We start from the raw sequence: 19,917 nt of genomic DNA on the forward strand, positions 1-19,917 counted from the left end.
GTGAATTTCAGGTGATCAAACACTTAGTGATCGGAAGTCCAACAAGAAGTTGACATGAGAAGTGAAGTCCAGGTGCATCATGAAAGATCAGACACTTGACATATGGATAAAGTCCTGGCGGATCAAGGATAATCGGATGCTAGATAATGATGAAGTCCTGATAAGTTAAGATTAACCGAATGTTAGGTAACAAAAAATCTTAGTAGGTTGAGGTCAACCAGATACTAGGCAATGATAAAAATTCTGATAGATTGAGGTTGATTGGATGTTGGATAACAGAAAGTTTTGACAGATCAAGGATGACTAGATGTTGAGTGAAGAAAGTTCTAGTAGGTTGAGATCAATCGGATACCAGGTAAGATAAGTTCTTAACTTTAGAATGGCTGAAAATAGGATATTAGTTGATTGATACAGGTATTAATTGACTGATATTTTGAAAAAAGAAAGACTTCTATTTCTGATTCGGATCAAATATCAATCTACTTATGCAAACTAAAAATCAAACAGAAGCTTATCTATTCAGATGTGAGACTTGACGGACATATCAATTGACTGATATTCAAATAATAGATAAAATCATATAGATTTTAGAAGGTTTAGAGATCGTTCAACGATAGCAAACTATATTAATCGAATGATGAGTAAGATCAGTCGGCTGATAAACAAAAATCAATCCCGAACTAAAGGCTTTAAAAGAAAGATTTCAAGGTGTTTTTGGAGGCTGAAACTTGAGGGGTTGGAGACGAAGTGCTACTGTATTTCTCACCATCAAGAGACAATCTAAAACGATATGCAAGCATCCGAAATAAAGTTTCTCAATTGTAAGTGTTTTCACTTTCATTTTCATTTGTATTACTTGTATTTGCTTGTAACAATAATAAGTATTGTAAGAAGTTTCTTTACCTTTGGAAGGTATTTAAGAAGGAGAAGATTATAGTGGTGGTAGAACGCTAGGACTAGACCTTGGAGTAGTCGTCTTGAGAAATGACAAACCAAATAAAATTGATTTTTCTTGTGCTTGTGTTTTCTTTTATATATATTTTCTTTCTGTTATGCATTAATGTCTTGTAGACAAGTATGAAATTGAGATGATACGATCGGAGTTAATTCACCCCCTTCTAATCCGTAGGTCTTGACGACATTAATAACTATTATAATAATTTTAGATAAATTAAATGATTTTAGATAAATTTAAATAATATTTACATAAAATATAAAAATAGGCTTCGCCTAACTAATCCTGGACATGGCCGACCCTCCCCCTAATTCACCCATTGTGTACATCTAGAAACACTCATAGTAGGTGTCGACCTCTGCAGTCTTTGCCATCCCTATATGGTCGTTCCAACACCGAAGTGAATACTCTATCTGTGATGGCAAACTCTCAGGATTGACTAAAGAAGTGTATTTGATGGACCGAGCATTAGAATCTACCTCAGTTTGTTTGCCCATCCACCAACTAAAAGTTAATAGCAAACCCCAATACAATATAGCAAACACTCTCTTGGGCCTACTACTACTAGATAAGAATTTCTACATAGCCAATAAATCCTGTTATTATAATAATTCTACTTAAAAAGAAACCTAAGATTAATAGCATTTTGAGATTTCGCATTCATTCTTGATCATCATGCTCGTCTACAATGTGTTAGTACGCAACAGAAAGAATAGAAATAAAATACAAGGAAAACACATGCATAACATACAAATTTAACATGGTTGGGAACCTTCGATTCCTACTCCACGGCTTACCATCCTAGCGATACCATTACTAGCTCTATCCTTGTCGAATACCTTCCAGAGGCAATGAAACCTTTTACAACACTTGTTGTTATACAAGGAATACAAAAATAAAACAATGATACAAATGAAACTAAATAAATTGAAATAACAAGTTCATATAAAAAGAACTTTGTTTTGAGCGCTTTGTGATTGTTTTAGAATATCTCACGAGATTTGAAAATGTAACAAAAATATCCTCCAAAATCTCTAAGAACCAGTTGTAAAAACCTCCTCAAAACCCTTCTTTTATAGCCTTTCATTCGAGGCTGATTTTTACCTATTAGTCAATTATTCATCATCATTAGTCAATTGCTCCACTAAAATCGACCATTGCACCTATAGAATGACTTTGATCAACTCTGGTCTAATCATGGGTAATCGATTATTACTGTTTATTAGTTGATTGATGCATAAATAATCGAGTGCCACAACCTACTCAGAAACCTTTTATTTGCTGCAACAACGATATTAGTCGATTGTTATTGTTCATCAATTGACTGATTTGAGATTAATCAAGTATAACAATCGAGTTCTAAAATTTTTGTTCATTACTATAGTTTTATAAGTTGATTGATCAAACTCATCAGTTAACTCTTATTGTAGTAGAAACACTATAGCAAAATACTATTTATAGTTGATTGATAACATTCATTAATCGATTGTTACTGTAGCAGAAATACTACATAGTGCTACACATACTATTCATTTTCAAATTTGTTCAAGAATTTCTTCGTACGATTAGTATTGGTTAATCCTGATTTACTAGAGCATCATCCTTACCTAATATCAAATTAATTTCAGCATACTAGGATTTTTTTGTCCAATATTAAATCCACCTTAATCTATCGGGGCTTCTTGTTGCCTAGCATCCGGTCAACTTTGACCTATTGAGACTTCTTTATTGCATAGTATCTGATCAATTTTAATTTGTTAAAACTTTATTATTGCCTAGCATCCAATTAATTTTGACCTGCCAGGACTTCTCGTCTTGTACCTAATATTTGATCAACCTTAACTTGTCAGGACTTTACTTTCTCGTGCTTAACATATGACCCTCCATAACATATTAGGACTTCTCTAGTTATTATGTGTCCGGTCAATCTTGATCCACTTGTACTTCACCCTTGCTAACTCTTTATTGGACTTCAAACCGTCATGTGTCCGGCCAACCGTGATCTACATGAACTGCTCTACTGTCAAGTATTTGGTCAATCTTGACCTACTTGACTCTTCGCTCTAGTCAACAAACATATTGATCAATTGTCAAGCATCCAATCAACCTTGACATACTTAACGTTTTACTTAATCAATTAACATATTGATCAAATATTGAAGCTCAACTCGAGTTAACTTGAGCTTAATTAAACAAATTTGATCAACTTGGTCAACCTTAACCCAAGGTCGATCTCACCAACATAGACTTTAAGTCCAACCTGTAGGATCGGGATACGCGCTAGAGGGGGGGGTGAATAGCGCGTATGACTTTTTCTCCAAATCGTTCGTCAACTATACAAAACTTACAGCGGAAATATTAGAAAACAGTAAAGAGGACTCGCGGGATTTACTTAGTTCCTAACCCCCCAGGGTTAATACGTCCAAGGCCTAATCACGGGAGGCGTCCGTCCACTATTGGTCTCCTTTCCGAACGTCGTTCGGAGGCGGAGGAACCCGTCTTACAGTCCAAAGATAGCAATACAAAATTAATAACACAAGAGCAGGTAAGAAAGAGTTAACCAAACAACGAATAGCCGATCTGGAAGTCCGAGCACCGCGTACTCCTCCTAGATCTTCCCCGGTAGCACGTGCCTGGTCTCGTTCGCGTTCGGTAGCAGTTCTGGTTGGAAGGCGGATGTTGGAATTTCTTAAACTGGCTGCTGCTCGACACCCTCTTTTATAGCCCGCCTGAGTCGACTTAGATCCTTATCTGGGTCGACTCCAGATGATGTGACAGATAAAGTTCTATCGCCTTCGCCCGCTATCCTCTCTGAGTCGACTCATCTTGACTCCTGGGTCGACTCCAGCTTGTGTGGCGTCAGCGGCGATAAAATCTTGACTCTGCGTCAGCTTGAGTCGACTCAAAACCCGATCTGAGTCGACTCCAGTGCCGAGTCGACTCAAAATCCGATCTGAGTCGACTCAATTCCGGTTTGACCAGAGTTGACTTTGAGCTTGACTTTGCGTTGAATTTACTCGCTTCACCTCTGCTTCTTTCTCTTGCTTCCAGCTTCTGGTTCCTGCAAGATAAGCATACAAGCAAGCAAATACAACGACCTAAAGTCTTACCTAGTGGGTCTAACCAGATTTCTATCGAAATCTTGGGTTAGCCTAACCCACTCCATTCTGGAGAATTCATGCCAACCAATTCCTTGAATGTTGTTCCTACGTGAGAAGTCAGCATATCGGATCTTGTTCCAATAGGGAAACAATTATAGAGCTTGATTTGTCAAAATCAGATGCTAGTAACGCGATCAGAGTAATTGGAACTTCTAGTTCGACAGGAAGCATTCCAATACAGAGACCGAGGTTGTTGCTAATAATATGCAAAGGAATTGTTGAAAAATCAATCTCTCAATAAGTTTCATGTCAAACATCAACAATCAAATCTTATCTGAATAGATAGTTTAGCTAATAAGTTTGATGTCAAGCTGTTGAAAAATTCATATAAAAAAAATCTCATTTTATATTTTTTTAAAACTAAGAATGCCAATGCAACTATTTAACAAAGAACCTGAATTATTGCGTTGCAGAGAACGACAAGCAATTTCATTCGCAGCAGCATTACCAGCAAACTAGCAAAGCAAGCGTGCCCGAACTTCATGGGCCTAATAGATGCCTCCTAGTTTCCTAACGGATCGAATGGATTAGCGCTGGTGTTCGCTATTTGATGGTGCATCTCCAATGGGAGATATTTGGAGAGGGTATTTGGAGAAATATCGACCTCATTGGAGGGGACTGATCCACGACCCGGGATTTCCTAGAGAGATTAGGGAAGTTAGGATAGTGTTTATTATTAATTTTTTATTATTATTTAATTTTTAAAAAATAATTAATTAATGGATTAATTATCTTATAATAAAGGTACTTATAATATTTAGTTATAATATTTAGTGATAATATTTAAGTATGATATTTGAAAGTGAGATAATTTCTATAATGAAATATCCTCGTGGATGCCCTTAGGGTAGCCGCCCTCCGTTAAACGTCGCGCCGAAACCAGAGCAGAGCCACGGAAGCATCAGAGCTGCAAGCCTGCAACCATGGCTGTCGGGTAGGATTTCATGCTTTTTTTACGCATGTTGTACCTTGTTCTTTTTTTTCCTTCGATTTCTTAGCTTTGACGCTTTTTTGGACATTTTTCTTTCAGTAAGAACAAGAGGATCTCAAAAGGGAAGAAGGGAGGAAAGAAGAAGACGTAATTATAACTTCAATTCTCTTGTTTTTTAAAAAAAATTTATTTTGGTCTAAGTCGGATGCAATTCGTGTTAAAAGTGATTTTTTTTTTCATTTTTTAGTTTGATATGGGCAACATGGTCGATTGATTGTTTCAGGGTAGATCCTTTCGCTAAGAAGGACTGGTATGACATCAAAGCGCCTTCAGTATTCAGCGTCAGGAACGTTGGGAAAACACTTGTCTCGAGGACGCAGGGAACCAAGGTCTGTTACCCTGAAAGAATGCTCTGTGATCTTCTAGTTGGATATTTTTCAATTCCGTGACCTCTGTATTATCTTGCTTCAGTTTTCACTTAGGTTTATCTTTATTAGTGTCATTGCATGTTGTTGTTGAAGTGGCAGTGCTGCATTGAGAAAATTTTCTCTATAGAGTTAACTTTGATAGAGTAAACTTTTAGTTACGCTTGTTAAGTGGACAAACCCTTTATCTGGTTATGATTGCCCTTTTGCATGTATAGTAGTACCATGGCGTTGATGTCTGAGCATATTGGGAATCAGTAAACAAAGTGCAATGCTACTACTTATTGTTAAATTAACTTAAATGAAGGTGTGCTAATTGTATATTTATTGTTTCACAACAGTTTTTACAGCGCACAGAAATTTTGTAATTGGAATAGACTATCTTAGAACAGGTATGGCAAATCAACCTAGCCCAGCAGATAGTAGTGGTGAACGTAGGCTGGGATGGTTCTCAACCAAAATTTAGCCCAGGCCAAGTTTTTCAGGTCAACGAAACTTTAGATTATGTCAGTTATTGGCTTTTAAGCCACCATCAAAGCAATAAGTAATTGTAATTCAACAAACTTGCTTATTGCGATCTAAAATCAAAATAATCCAAATTTGTGAGTCAGTTCAGAGGGATGGATTCTATATCTTTGGATCAACGTCTTTTGCTCAAGTAGATAGCCGCCATTTCAACGTTATCAAAAGGCTTTTGTGCCCTATTCTAGCTCATGCTTAATTGTCTGGCTCATCTTCCATAATCCTCCATTAGGTAGTATGGAGAAGAGAATCATGCCCCTATTTTGTTCTAGTGATAGTGAAAGGGTGTATGCCACCATGGAGCACCCTATTTACATTCCTAAATACAGACTTCTTAAGGATCTAAGGCTTGACCATTCTGGTGCTGAGCTTCTGGATGGAAACGAGTACAGATACAGTTCTATGTACCGCACAGTTAAATTTAAGTTACTTCATGGTTATTTTGTTTCTTGATTCACATTGGCATATTTTAATCTTTGGCAAGAGGCTGTTTCTTGATTGACATTGGCATATTTTAATCTTTATTTTTTCAATTTCCCATAGCACATTGGTTAGTTGTGTTAACTGTTTTACTAAAAAGTCTATATAGTCTGAAAATTATAATGTCTATATTCTAAATGGTTAGTTATATTTATCCAGTTACTTGACAGCTTGACTTGGTTCTTCGAGAATTATCACAACTGGAATTTCAAATCCTTTTTGCTTTTACACTTTTTTTTTCCAAACATCCTTCGTTGTTATACATGCCTATTGTGTAAAGTTTAGTTTTTGTCTGTGAATTTTCGTTCTAGGAGTCGTGTACAAATGGGTAACTCAAATAAAAAATATATGGGAAATAAAAAATACTGAGCCTTGTTCTGGGTAAAACAGATGCTTGCATATGCATCTTATTGCCATCGGCTGAATCTAGAAGCTCGTATCTGTAATTAGTTTGTATTGTTGAGGTTGGATATAGACAATGCTGCTACTGCCTGTTGCTTTTTCCATGGATAAAATTAGTTACTAATCCTTGGGACCGTGTATAATGAAAGATGTTTACCGACTAGCCAAGTTCTCTTCTGATTGGTAGTTCAAGATTTTTACTCTAATAGTGCAAAATTTTGGGGCTACAAACTAGTTAGTCCTGCCATTTAGCAATTGAGTTGATTTGCTATCCTTACTCCTATCGATTTCTTTGATTTATTTCAATGTAGTTTGATGATCGTATCAAACCTCCTAGTCTATGCTTTTATAGTTGTCTTTTAGATGCATGTGCAACTGAGATTTGTTTTTACCCAGCTACCTTGTTGCTCATCATTATATATTATTTATTCTTGTTTTCAGATTGCCTCTGAGGGCCTCAAGCACAGAGTGTTTGAGGTTTCTTTAGCGGACCTTCAGAATGATGAGGACCAGGCTTACAGGAAGATTCGACTTCGTGCAGAGGATGTACAAGGAAAGAATGTCCTGACTAATTTTTGGGTATGTCTCTTACATCTTGTCAAACAATCATGTTCTCTTGGTGTTTAACCTGGTTCCTTTTGTTCCAGGGAATGAATTTCACTACTGATAAACTTAGATCCTTAGTCCGGAAGTGGCAGACTCTCATAGAAGCACATGTGGATGTCAAGACCACTGATAATTACACCCTGCGCATGTTTTGCATTGCCTTCACAAAGAGACGTCCAAATCAGGTGAAACGCACTTGTTATGCTCAATCTAGTCAGATTAGACAGGTATGCCCAACCCTCTATTCAGTACGATGTTCCATTGTAACTGAAATCATCCTCAAACATGTGTTGAGCATGTTGCATTATTGTTTTCAGATCCGTCGCAAGATGACAGAAATCATGGTTAATCAAGCTTCATCGTGCGATTTGAAGGATTTGGTGCAGAAATTTATCCCAGAGGTCATCGGTAAGGAGATTGAGAAAGCTACAACCAGCATTTTCCCTTTGCAAAATGTTTTCATTCGCAAAGTTAAAATCTTGAAGGCCCCCAAGTTCGATTTGGGAAAACTTATGGAGGTACTCCCATCCATTTTCCTCTACATAATATAGATTTTCTTTCTCAAACTCTTAGAATTTGTCATGTCACATCATGTCCATTGGCACAAACATGCATCGAACTGTTAAGATGAACACATCATTGATTCCCAAAGCTCTTTGGGGTTGTAGGTTCACGGTGATTACAAGGAAGATGTGGGTGTCAAACTGGATAGGCCTGCTGAAGACGTCCAGATGGAAAGTGAAGCAGAAGCTGTTGCGGCCTAAATATACACTACTATTAGTCTGCGGTTCTTGTTTTGAACAACTTATTCTTGTGTAATTGTGTAAGCATTTGGTATTTAATTTGATGAACTTCGAGTTTTGACATGTTTGTATCGAGCAGATACAGATAATATGGATGCTTAATTAGTTTAGTTGATTCAATCTTTTATTTGACTTCAAAGAGCCTTGGTGTACTGTTGCCGCTGAGCTTTGACATGAGAATCTATCATGGTATATGCATCTTGCGTCAATGAAAAATCTGGAGAAAAAAAAATTATAGAATTTCATGATATGATGGATAAGTTATGCTTCGGATTAAAGGTCGTCCAGGATTAATCTGAGGAAGTTTGGATATTTGGATCATTAAAAGGAAACTAAGTAAATACCCATGAAACAGAAGTATCATTTCTTTTGCTTAATGTCAATCTCATCTAAACTTTAGCTGGAAATATCGCAATGACAACTACATCGAAATGTGTAAGATGCTACACGTACGTCTTTCATGGCCGTAACTCAAACTGGCATCTTTGATGGGTCGTCTATGAACCTCAAGGTCCATTTTATTGCCTTGTTGTCAAGGCTGATATATATTGAACTCCTTGGATCACGAGAACACGCAGCTCCAAAGTTAACAAGGTAAGACAGAACATTGAGGTGGACGCAGTTGCTTTGGCGACGGAAAAGGAAGTCCCTTCAGATCCCGAGGCAGGAGGCGATGCAGAGGACGGCGCAGCGCATGGAGGCGGCGGCGGCGTGGAAGACCGTCGACAATCTCCTCTCATGCAACGCCCAGACGGTGCCGAGGCATTCTACCGTGGCCAGCAGAACACCCATCAGTCTGACCTTTTCCGGAGGGGAGAAAGGAAGGAATGGGCGCTCGCCTCGTCAGAACGCAGCACGGCAACAAACGAAGGCACTAGAGGGAGATAAAGCTTGAGTCGCTTTGAGAGGAGAATTATTAGGAGCAACGGTACTACACGACGCCAATCACGAGCCGATTTTGGTACGAACGATGCAAACCTAACTAGGGAATAGAGAATTATTATTATATGAGAAAATTTCAATTTGCCCCTGTAATTCTTGTCTTTTTTTTTTCTAATAACTATTTTTTAAAACAAAAACTGAATATTTTTTTAAACTGAATAATCCATACCAATGTATGGATTTAATTTTTAAGATTGTTCTTTGAGAAAATTTTATGTTGCAACATCTACAATTTTATTCCGATTGTCATTTCTTATACTGATTTTATATTTTATTTTATGCTTTTTGTATGCATACAACTAAATTTAAAATATCTTCATAAATGTAAACAGGTTTATGCTCAATTAACATGCATAATCATGAGAAAAATGCTTTTTATAAAAAAAGGTTTTTTTAAAAAAATTAATATGGATTTTAAAGGCTGTATTTCATATTTTATAATAATATGTTTTTAAGAATATTTTTTTAAATTATAAAAATCTCATTTTATATTTTTAAAATTAATTTTTATAGTGACTATTATTATTTTAATTTTTTTAAAAGTTTTAAAAATCATGTTTTGCATACTCTTAATTTGTTTTTGAATTATTTCTTACTTTGGGTAGAGGTAAAAATTATCCCCAGAATATTATTGAATTCGAAAGATAGATTTATTGAAGTGGAGCAGATAATGCCCTTGATTAATTATAATTTATTGATTTACTTACTCATGAATAATTATTATTTTTTTATAAAAACTGAAATAATATAATTTTCCCGTCGAGTCAATTAATTGTAGGGATCTATATGGGTTTTTCATTCGCCCCTGCCAACCCTAACCTATTTCCCCCGTCGCTGGCTGGGCTCCCATATCTCTGTCGGCGTCTCCCATATCTCCGATCTGCAGAAACAAGCTAGGGCATGGCAAATCACGATCTAACTTCTCGTATCGCACCTCAACTCGATCGTCACCTTGTGTTCCCGCTCCTCGAGTTTTTGCAGGAGCGGGAGCTGTACGCGAACGATGAGATTCTCAAGGCCAAAATCCAGCTTCTCTCCCACACCAACATGGTCGACTACGCCATGGACATCCATAAGGCCCTTTACCATACAGAAGACGTTCCCCAAGGTCCTCTTTGCTTCCGTTGTTTATTCTCTTTTGTGTTTTTTTAGTTCATGTGGTGTGAAGTTTGCGGGTTTTGCAGCAATGGTGGATAGGAGGGTGGAGGTCGTCTCTAGGTTGAAATCCCTTGAAGAATGCGCAGCGCCGCTCATATCCTTTCTTCAAGATGCTAACTTGGTTCAGGAATTGAGGCCCGACAGACAGTATAATATCCAAATGCTGCACGACCGCTTTCAGGTTTGATATTTCGAATTCATTGATGCAAAGAGGGTCGGTTTTCATCTAAACGACGTAATACCTGTCTGCTGTTGATAAAGTTTCTAGTTTTTATAGGCTACTGCTATAATTTGTCAAGTTTTTGGCAATGAGTGACAAAAATGGTTTTTGTATGAGTAGTTGATGATGTTTTTTTTTTCGCGTTGCCCATTGAGTAGATTGGCGCTGATCAGATTGAGGCTCTTTATCAGTATGCAAAGTTCCAATTTGAGTGTGGAAACTATTCTGGCGCTGCGGATTATTTGTACCAATATCGTGCCCTGTGCACTAATAGTGAGAGAAGTTTGAGTGCGCTGTGGGGAAAACTTGCTGCCGAAATTTTAATGCAAAATTGGGATGTTGCTCTCGAGGAGCTCAATCGTCTGAAAGAGATAATTGATTCAAAGGTACTATTTGTTATTTAATCCATATAGTTTGGTCTTAGAAGTGTTATCTTGCTCACTTTAATCCTTTCTGTTTTGTTTGCATACTGTGCAGAGCTTTTCTTCTCCTTTAAATCAGTTGCAGAATAGAATCTGGTTGATGCACTGGAGCCTTTTCATCTTTTTTAACCATGAAAATGGAAGAAATAGTATCATTGATTTATTCTTCCAGGACAGGTGTTCCTCTTGTCCAGCGAAACTTTCTTTTCTCCAATATTTTGTATCTATAATTTGTATAATTAGTACTAATTTATCTTAATCATTTTTATTAATAGTTCTTCAGTCACTATGATGACTTGTTATCCCTATCATAGGACAATTATTCACATGAAGGATGATATACACTTCTGTATACGCTTTGCCACTGCCCCACTAATCTATTAATCGTGCTACGTGCTTGTGTTGGTTCTACTATATTATTCTTTATTTATCGTTAGAATTTCAGAATAAACCTTCTCTTTACTCACTAGTTTTGTTCTTGTATGTTCACTTCTGCCTTGTTTTTTCCACTTGTTAATTTTCTGATTACTTGTATTTACCTGGTTTGATAAATGCTCATCAAAGAAACAAAAAGCACCATAGAACCAGTGTAGATCATTCTTAGAAACAACTGGATGATAATAAAAAACCTGTTTGATGGCTATGGGCCTAGTTAGTGAGATGCCTGCAACTGTTACTCAGTATTGGCTCACTTAACTATTGTTCTAATTAACTGCACCAGAGTCTAATTATTTAAGATGATATAGGATATGTTCAAAGGCAATAAACTGATTCTATATTTATGGGAGTTGATTAGAGCAGAGGGTGCAAAGAATAGAGATGGACAAAAGGAAATGTTATCTTATGTAATAAATATGATTTACACGATTGGAATATTACTCGCCATATATTCTTCCATAAAACTTTATGAAGTGATAGGATTTGTGCCTGATCCCCAAAAAGTTTCCATTGAAATGTTTGGCCCATTTGACTAAGATATGTATATTTTGGATAGCTCTGCACAGTATCCTTCCATATAACCTTTTTTTGGGGACTTGGATGAGTGGCTGAGTGATCGAGAGACTTGGATGAGTGCTGAGTGGTTGAGAGATTTGGATGAGTGGTTGAGTGGCCGACAGATTTGGATGAGTCGCCAAGAGACTTGAATGAGTGGTTGAGTGGCCGAGAAACTTGGATGAGTGGCTGAGTGGCCGAGAGATTTGGATTAGTGCTGAGTGGCTGAGAGACTTGGATGAGTGGCTGAGAGACTTGGATAAGTGGCTATGTGGCTGAGAGACTTGGATAAGTGCTGAGTGGCCGAGAGACTTGGATGATGACTGAGACACTTGGATGAATGACACTTGGATGAGTGATTGAGAGACTTGGAGGAGTGGTTGAGAGACTTGGATGAGTGTTGAGTGGCCGAGAGACTTGGATGAGTGACTGAAAGTGGAGGAGTGGCTTAGAGACTTGGATGAGTGCTGAGTGGCCGAGAGACTTGGATGAGTGACTGAGAGACTTGGAGTGACGAGAGACTTGGAGAAGTGGCCGAGAGACTTGGATGAGTGCTTGAGTGACCAAAAGACTTGGAAGAGTGGCTGAATGGCCGACAGACTTGGATGAGTGGCTGAGTGGCTTGAATGAGTGGCTGAGAGACTTGGATGAGTGCTAAGTGGTTGAGAGACTTGGATAAGTGATGAGTGGATGAGTGACCAAAAGACTTGGATAAGTGGCTTAGTGGCAGAAAGATTTGGATAAGTGGCTGAGTGGCCGAAGGCTTGATGAGTGGGTAAGTGGCTGAGAGACTTGGATAAGTGACTGAGTGGTCGAAAGACTTGGATGAGTGGTTGAGTGACCAACAGACTTGGATAGTGGCTGAGAGACTTGGATGAGTGCTGAGTGATGAGAGACTTGGATGAGTGGCTGAGTGATAGAGAGACTTGGATGAGTGGCTGAGTGGCCGAGAGACTTGGATGAGTGGCTGAGTGACTTGGATGAGTGGCTGAGTGGCCAAGAGATTTGGATGAGTGACTGAGTGGTTGAGATATTTGGATGAATGGATACGTGGCCGAGATACTTGGATGAGTGGTTGAGAGACTTGGACGAGTAGCTGAGTGGTCGAGAGACTTTGGATGAGTGACTGAGTGGTTGATAGACTTGGATGAGTGGCTACGTGGCCGAGAGATTTGGATGAGTGGTTGAGAGACTTGGATGAGTGGCTGAGTGACTGAGAGACTTGGATGAGTGGTTGAGTGGCCGGGAGACTTGAATGAGTGACTGAGTGGCTGAAAGATTTGAATGAGTGGTTGAGTGGCCGAAAAACTTGGATAGTAGCTGAATGACTGACAGACTTTGATGAGTGGTTGAGTGGCTGACAGACTTGGATGAGTGACCGAGAGACTTGGATAAGTGGCTGAGTAGCCGAGAGACTTGGATGAGTACTGAGTGGCTGAGAGACTTGGATGAGTGGCGTAGAGACTTAGATGATTGACTTATGAGTGGCCGAGAGACTTGGATGAGTGTTGAGTGGCCGAGAGACTTGGATGAGTTGCTAAAACACTTGGATGAGTGCTGAGAGACTTGGATGAGTGCTGGGTGACCGAGAAACTTGGATGAGTGGCTGAGAGACTTGGATGAGTGGCCGAGAGACTTGGATGAGTGCTGAGTGGCCGAAAGACTTGGATGAGTGGCCGAGAGACTTGGATGAGTGCTGAGTGGTCGAGAGACTTGGATGAGTGGCCGAGAGAATTGGATGAGTGACTGAGTGGCCGAAAGACTTGGATGAATGGCTGAATAGCTGACAGACTTGGATGAGTGGCTGAATGGTTTGAATGAGTGGTTGAGTAGCCGAGAGGCTTGGATGAGTGCTGAGTAGTTGAGAGACTTGGATACGTGGATGAGTGATCGAAAGACTTGAATAAGTGGCTTAGTGCCGGAAAGATTTGGATGAGTGGCTAAGTGACCGAGAGACTTGATGAGTGACTAAGTGGCCGAGAGATTTGGATGAGTGATTGAGTGGCCGAAAGACTTGGATGAGCTGGCCGACAGATTTGGATGAGTACTTTGAATGAGTGGTTGAGTGGCCGAGAGATTTGGATCAGTGGCTGAGTGGCCGATGAGAGATTTGGATGAGTGGCCGAGAGACTTGGATAAGTGGCTGAGTGACTTGGATGAGTGGCCAAGAGACTTTGGATGAGTGCTGAGATACGTGGCCGAGAGACTTGGATGGTGGTTGAGAGACTTAGATGAGTAGCTGAGTGGTCGAGAGACTTTGGATGAGTGACTGAGTGGTTGAGAGACTTGGATGAGTGGTTGAGAGACTTGGATGAGTGGCTGGTAACTGAGAGACTTGGATGAGACTTGAGTGGTTGAGTGGCCGAAAAACTTGGATAGTAATTGAATGTCCGACATACTTTGATGAGTGGTTGAGTGGCGGATGAGAGACTTGATAATGAGTGGCTGAGAGTATTGAGTGGCTTGGATGAGTAGAGACTTAGATGATTGACTAAGAAGCTTGGATGAGTGTTGAGTGGCCGAGAGGAATGAGTTGCTGAAACACTTGGATGAGTGCTGAGAGACTTGGAGTGCTGGGTGAAACTTGGATGAGTGGTTGAGAGTAGAGTGGCCGAGAGTTGAGTGGCTGAGAAACTTGAATGAGTGGCTGAGAGACTTGGAGAGAAGTGGCTAAGAGACTTGGATGAGTAGTTGAGTGGCTGAATGACTTGGAGTGGTAGTGGAGTGAGACTTGGATGAGTGAGACTGAGTGAGACTTGGATGAATGACAGATTTGATGATGACTTGAATGAGTGGCTGAGTAGTTGAGTGCCGATGAGTGGTTGAGTGGTCGAGAGACTTGGATGAGTGTACTGAGTGAGTGGTTGAGAGATTTGAGATAAGTGATGAATGGATGAGTGACCGAAAGACTTGGATAAGTGGCTTAGTGGCAGAAAGATTTGGATGAGTGGCTGAGTGGCCGAGAGACTTGATGAGTGGATAAGTGGCCGAGAGACTTGGATGAGTGACTGAGTGGTCGAAAGATTTAGATGAGTGGCTGAGTGGCCGACAGACTTGGATAGTGGCTGAGAGACTTGAATGAGTGGCTGAGTGGCCGAGAGATTTGGATGAGTGGCTGAGTGGCCGACGGACTTGGATGGGTGGTTGAGTGGTTGAGAGACTTGGATGAGTGGTAGTAGAAACTTGGATGAGTGGCTGAGTGGTTGAGAGACTTGGATGAGTGACTAAGTAGAGACTTGGATGAGTGGCTACAGTGGCCGAGAGACTTGGATGAGTGAGTGGAGAGACTTGGATGAGTGACTGAGTGGCCGAGAGACTTGGATGAGTGGCGGAGTGGCTGAGAGATTTGGATGAGTGGCTGAGTGGTTGAGAGACTTGGATGAGTGGCGGAGTGGCTGAGAGACTTGGATGAGTGACTGAGTGGTTGAGAGACTTGGATGAGTGACGGACATGGCCGAGAGACTTGGATGAGTGGTTGAGAGACTTGGATGAGTGACTACATGGCCGAGAGACTTGGATGAGTGGTTGAGAGACTTGGATGAGTGGCTGAGTGACTGAGAGATTTGGATGAATGGTTGAGTGGCCAGGAGACTGGAATGAGTGGCTAAGTGGCCGACAGACTTGAATGAGTGGTTGAGTGGCTGAAAAACTTGGATGTGTAGCTGAGTGACTGACAAACTTTGATGAGTGACTAAGTGGCCGACAGATTTGGATGAGTGACCGAGAGATTTGGATAAGTGGCTGAGTGGCCGAGAGAATTGGATGAGTGTTGAGTGGTGGAGAGACTTGGATGAGTGGCTGAGAGATTTGGATAAGTGGCTGAGAGATTTGGGAGTGACTAAGTGACTGAAGTGGCCGAGAGACTTGGATGAGTGTTGAGTGGACGAGAGACTTAGATGAGTGGCTGAGACACTTGGATAAGTGCTGAGTGGCAAGAGACTTGGATGAGTGGCTGAGAGATTTGGATGAGTGGCCGAGAGACTTGGATGAGTGCTGAGACACGAGAGACTTGGATAAGTGGTTAAGAGACTTGGATGAGTGGCTGAGAGACTTGGATAAGTGTTGAGTGGCCGAGAGATTTGGATGAGTGACTGAGAGATTTAGAGAAGTGGCAGAGAGACTCGGATGAGTGGCTAAGTGGTTGAGAGACTTGGATGAGTGCTGAGTGGTCGAGAGAGTGGTTAGATGAGTGACTGAGAGACTTGGAGGAGTGGACGAGAGATTTGGTTGAGTGACTGAAAGACTTGAAGGAGTGGCTGAATAGTCGATAAACTTGGATGAGTGACTGACTTGAATAAGTTGCTGAGTGGCCGAGAAACTTGGATGAATGCTGAGTGGTTGAGAGACTTGCATAAGTGGATGAGTGACCGAAAGACTTGGATAAATGGTTTAGTAGTGGAAAGATTTGGATGAGTGGCTAAGTGACCGAGAGACTTGAATGAGTGACTGAGTGGCCGAAAGACTTGGATAAGTGGCTGAGTGAGACAGACTTGGATAGTGGCTGAGAGATTTGAATGAGTGGCTAAGTGGTCGAGAGTCTTGGATGAGTGACTGAGTGGCTGAGAGAGTTGGATGAGTGGCCAAGAGAGTTGGATGAGTGGCGGAGTGGCCGAGAGACAAAAGGAAATGTTATCTTATGTAATAAAAATGATTTACATGATTGGAATATTACTCGCCATATATTCTTGCATAGAACTTTATGAAGTGATTGGATTTGTGACTGATCCCCAAAAAGTTGCCATTGAAATGTTTGGTCCATTTGACCAAGATATGTATATTTTGGATAGCTCTGCACATGATCCTTTCATTTCTCTGTGAGATTTCTGAAAAAATCTATAGAAGTGATACATAGGCTTGAAAATGTATCATATACTGATCTATCTGAAACAACATTTCAATGTGCTACAAAGACCAGAAAATAAACATTTCAAGAGTTAGAGGACATGGACTATGACAAAATGAAGATTTTGAAAGCTTATTCTTATGATAGGTTTTGTAATTGAAAACAGTAAATAGATATAAAACGCCTTTTGGTGGGCACCTTTCTACAAGGGATTTGGCAAACAATAGCTGACCTTTAGTGACAAAAGAGATGACTTACTGAATTGCTCAATTTTAGAATGAAGAATTGTAACATGTAGTTAAAAGCACGAACTTGCTATAATATGAGATGAACAATCTTCATTTCTGAGCTACGAGCATTTTCTGGAATATACTTTTTTTTCTTCTTGTCATGTCAGGTACTTGAATGCTATTCAAACAAATGCACATCACCTTCTCCGATATCTTGCCACTGCTGTGATCGTCAACAAAAGAAGGAGAAATATGCTGAAAGACTTGGTCAAAGTTATCCAACAAGAGCAGCACTGTTACAAGGATCCCATAACGGAACTTTTAGAATCTTTATATGTTAATTATGACTTTGATGAAGCTCAGAAGAAACTTAAGGAGTGTGAGCAAGTAAGTTTCATCAAGTAATACAATTTATTTGGCCTTAGTAATTCTTATTGGAATATTTATCTTAATCTCGTTTCACTAATGTAATAATTCTTTTCAAATGTGCATCTTCACTAGCATTGAAAAAATAGCTATTTATAAAATTATGCATTGGTATGATATGCTTTGAGCACATGATGAAGGTCCAATTTGCTTAAATTGTCTGGAGGCTTAAAACCACTTTGAGAAGACATTTTCCATGCACACTTATGTATTGTTGTTGAATTTGCCAATAAAAAAACAATAAATAAATTTGCCAATTTTTTCTCTTGAAAAAAAGATTGAGTAAATAATTTAATTATATCCCAATTCTTCATTCCATTTCTTCCTGAATCGGGTGGAACTAGAGTGGAAATGGAAAGGTATGCTACTTCTTCCCTTTCAATTAGATAGATAGATAGATAGATAGATAGACAATCCTGATATGGAAGTTAGTTATGATAAAGGCTTGATGGTTCCATCTAAATTTTTTTTCAGGTGATCGCTCATTCACATGCATTATTTAAAAGCTAACGAAACTTTCTAGGAAAATCTTTCTATTTAAGGTTTTTTTAGCATCAGAGAAATATGAAACTTCTCTTTTTCGTTGAAGTTATTTCCTGAAACATTTACTTGGTTCTACTTGCATGTTAGATTACAATTTCATGCTCTCATTTGAAATGATTACTTTTTTGTTCTTCTGTTACCTAGGTGATTTTGAATGATCCCTTCCTTGGGAAACGGGTTGGAGATTCCAACTTCACTACTGTTCCATTGAGGGATGAATTCCTGGAAAATACCCGTCTCTTCATTTTTGAGACTTATTGCCGCATCCATCGATGCATTGATATCAGGTAGGCCCTACGCATCCCTAGATTTTATAACATGTGTAGCAGTAGCAAATGACCTTTTCTGTGTCCTTTTTAGTTATAGATAGAAAATCTGATGTGAAATTCTATTTTTCTGCTAGGTGTTAAATTCATTATTCAAATATGATGTTGATGCCATTTTGATAAAAAGTTAACTTCAAGGCAAAACTGCTGCTGGGCTTTCTTATATTAAAGTTTTCACTTTATTTTTTAAATATTTTGTTGTCTTCTGGGATGTGTTTTGACCTTAAATGACAATTTTTTATTAAAGTGGATGGTTGACAATTGCTAAACAGTGTGCTTGCTGAAAAGTTGAACTTGAACATGACCTATGATGAATCTCTGGCTTGGATAACAAATCTCATTCGCAACTCGAAGCTTGAAGCCAAAATAGATGCTGCTTTGGGGACTGTCACCATGCCTGTTGTTCATCAAAATGTGTAAGTATATGCTCAGATGCATGAACGACTCTGGTTTTCCATAACTATTTCTACATTTCAACATTGAGAGAAAACGTTGAAAGTTTACTTTCTGCTGCTAAGTGGTTACTACTGCTGACTCATTTCTGCTGGTCTCATACTTATCGTTTTTCTGGGGATGATATTTAGTTCGATGTATTATTATTATTTTTGATAGTTTTCTTACGTGCTTTGAACTTTACATGTTCATGCTTATTATCTTTCCAGGCATGAACAGATAATAGAAGCCATGAAGAATCTCAATACGCGGACTTACCTGTTGGCAAAGAACATCGTGGAACCTGCACAAGCTTCTCGTTAAGGGAGCTAGGCAATTGATTGGACCACTCTTGAGATCTTTGAATATTGCGAAGGCTTTTGTTGGTATACTAATGTTTTTCGGGACCTGATTTAGGTTTTTTTGTTGTAAGCTTTTTTTTAAAAAAATATATCTATCCGGAGGTATCTCGAATGGCTAATGTTATTTTCATATTCCTTTTCACTTGTTTATCTTGATGGTTAGCATGTCTCGTCTTTTATTGGATGTCTCTAAAACATCAATAAATGAATGCAGATAACATACGCAACGAACCCAGTAGAATCTCGGGCAATCTGTCACTAGACCTACTTGTTGGATCGTTTACTTAATGAAATATCTCCTTGCGCTGGCTGCGATCAAGATGCGGCCTTGATTATTTTTATATAATTGCTTGCGTTTGAAGAACAATTATTTTTGGAGTCAATTGTTTTGCATAATTTCATCCTTACAGTTTGCTATTTCATCGAAGAGCTGAACAACAGCATCCATACAATTAATTTTCATTAAATGATTTCCGACTTTATTTTGACAGTGAAATGTAAACAATGACAATATGGTGAAAATGTTTATTTAGCCATTAAAAGCATAGCAAACTATTATGTCGGCCTGGCCCGTGGCCGTGTCATAACATTAAAAAAAAATGATAATCCCAGTAGTCACATCTCTGAGGGTGGTCGGTCCGATCCCACGGAAGTTTTCCATCGACCACCAGGGTAAATCGGGAAGCGCATATGGTGGCCAATCCGGATGCCCAAAATCCTTTGATTGCGTTCTCC

General features: G+C 39.2%; 2 protein-coding genes across 2 annotated transcripts; both read left to right on the top strand.

Moving 5' to 3' along the window:
* Window positions 1–4,981: 4,981 nt before the first annotated feature.
* Window positions 4,982–8,410, top strand: LOC141827568 (small ribosomal subunit protein eS1-like). The gene is made up of 7 exons (XM_074714848.1): window positions 4,982–5,050; window positions 5,147–5,194; window positions 5,331–5,436; window positions 7,318–7,455; window positions 7,524–7,709; window positions 7,800–8,000; window positions 8,151–8,410. The coding sequence occupies exons 1-7, from the start codon at window positions 5,040–5,042 to the stop codon at window positions 8,244–8,246; spliced, it is 786 nt and encodes a 261-aa protein (XP_074570949.1). The 5' UTR covers window positions 4,982–5,039; the 3' UTR covers window positions 8,247–8,410.
* Window positions 8,411–10,045: 1,635 nt separating this feature from the next.
* Window positions 10,046–19,330, top strand: LOC141828556 (eukaryotic translation initiation factor 3 subunit E-like). Its single transcript, XM_074716007.1, has 8 exons — window positions 10,046–10,335; window positions 10,412–10,566; window positions 10,764–10,991; window positions 11,083–11,204; window positions 17,261–17,480; window positions 18,207–18,349; window positions 18,661–18,804; window positions 19,051–19,330. The coding sequence occupies exons 1-8, from the start codon at window positions 10,128–10,130 to the stop codon at window positions 19,142–19,144; spliced, it is 1,314 nt and encodes a 437-aa protein (XP_074572108.1). The 5' UTR covers window positions 10,046–10,127; the 3' UTR covers window positions 19,145–19,330.
* Window positions 19,331–19,917: the final 587 nt, after the last annotated feature.

This window comes from Curcuma longa, chromosome 4 (genome assembly GCF_044706935.1).
Source record: "Curcuma longa cultivar G26 ecotype Majalengka, Jawa Barat chromosome 4, ITB_CL_G26_1.1, whole genome shotgun sequence".
In the NCBI taxonomy this organism is placed as follows: domain Eukaryota; kingdom Viridiplantae; phylum Streptophyta; class Magnoliopsida; order Zingiberales; family Zingiberaceae; genus Curcuma; species Curcuma longa.

Bases quoted from the DNA above. Each gene is read 5' to 3' on its own strand.
- LOC141828556 (XM_074716007.1), top strand. From the start codon at position 10,128: ATGGCAAATCACGATCTAACTTCTCGTATCGCACCTCAACTCGATCGT. The intron at 10,336-10,411 runs GTCCTCTTTGCT...CGGGTTTTGCAG, and splicing joins TACAGAAGACGTTCCCCAAG to CAATGGTGGATAGGAGGGTG. The intron at 11,205-17,260 runs GTGTTCCTCTTG...TTGTCATGTCAG, and splicing joins GATTTATTCTTCCAGGACAG to GTACTTGAATGCTATTCAAA.
- LOC141827568 (XM_074714848.1), top strand. The intron at 5,195-5,330 runs GTAATTATAACT...TGATTGTTTCAG, and splicing joins AAGGGAGGAAAGAAGAAGAC to GGTAGATCCTTTCGCTAAGA. The intron at 7,456-7,523 runs GTATGTCTCTTA...CTTTTGTTCCAG, and splicing joins ATGTCCTGACTAATTTTTGG to GGAATGAATTTCACTACTGA.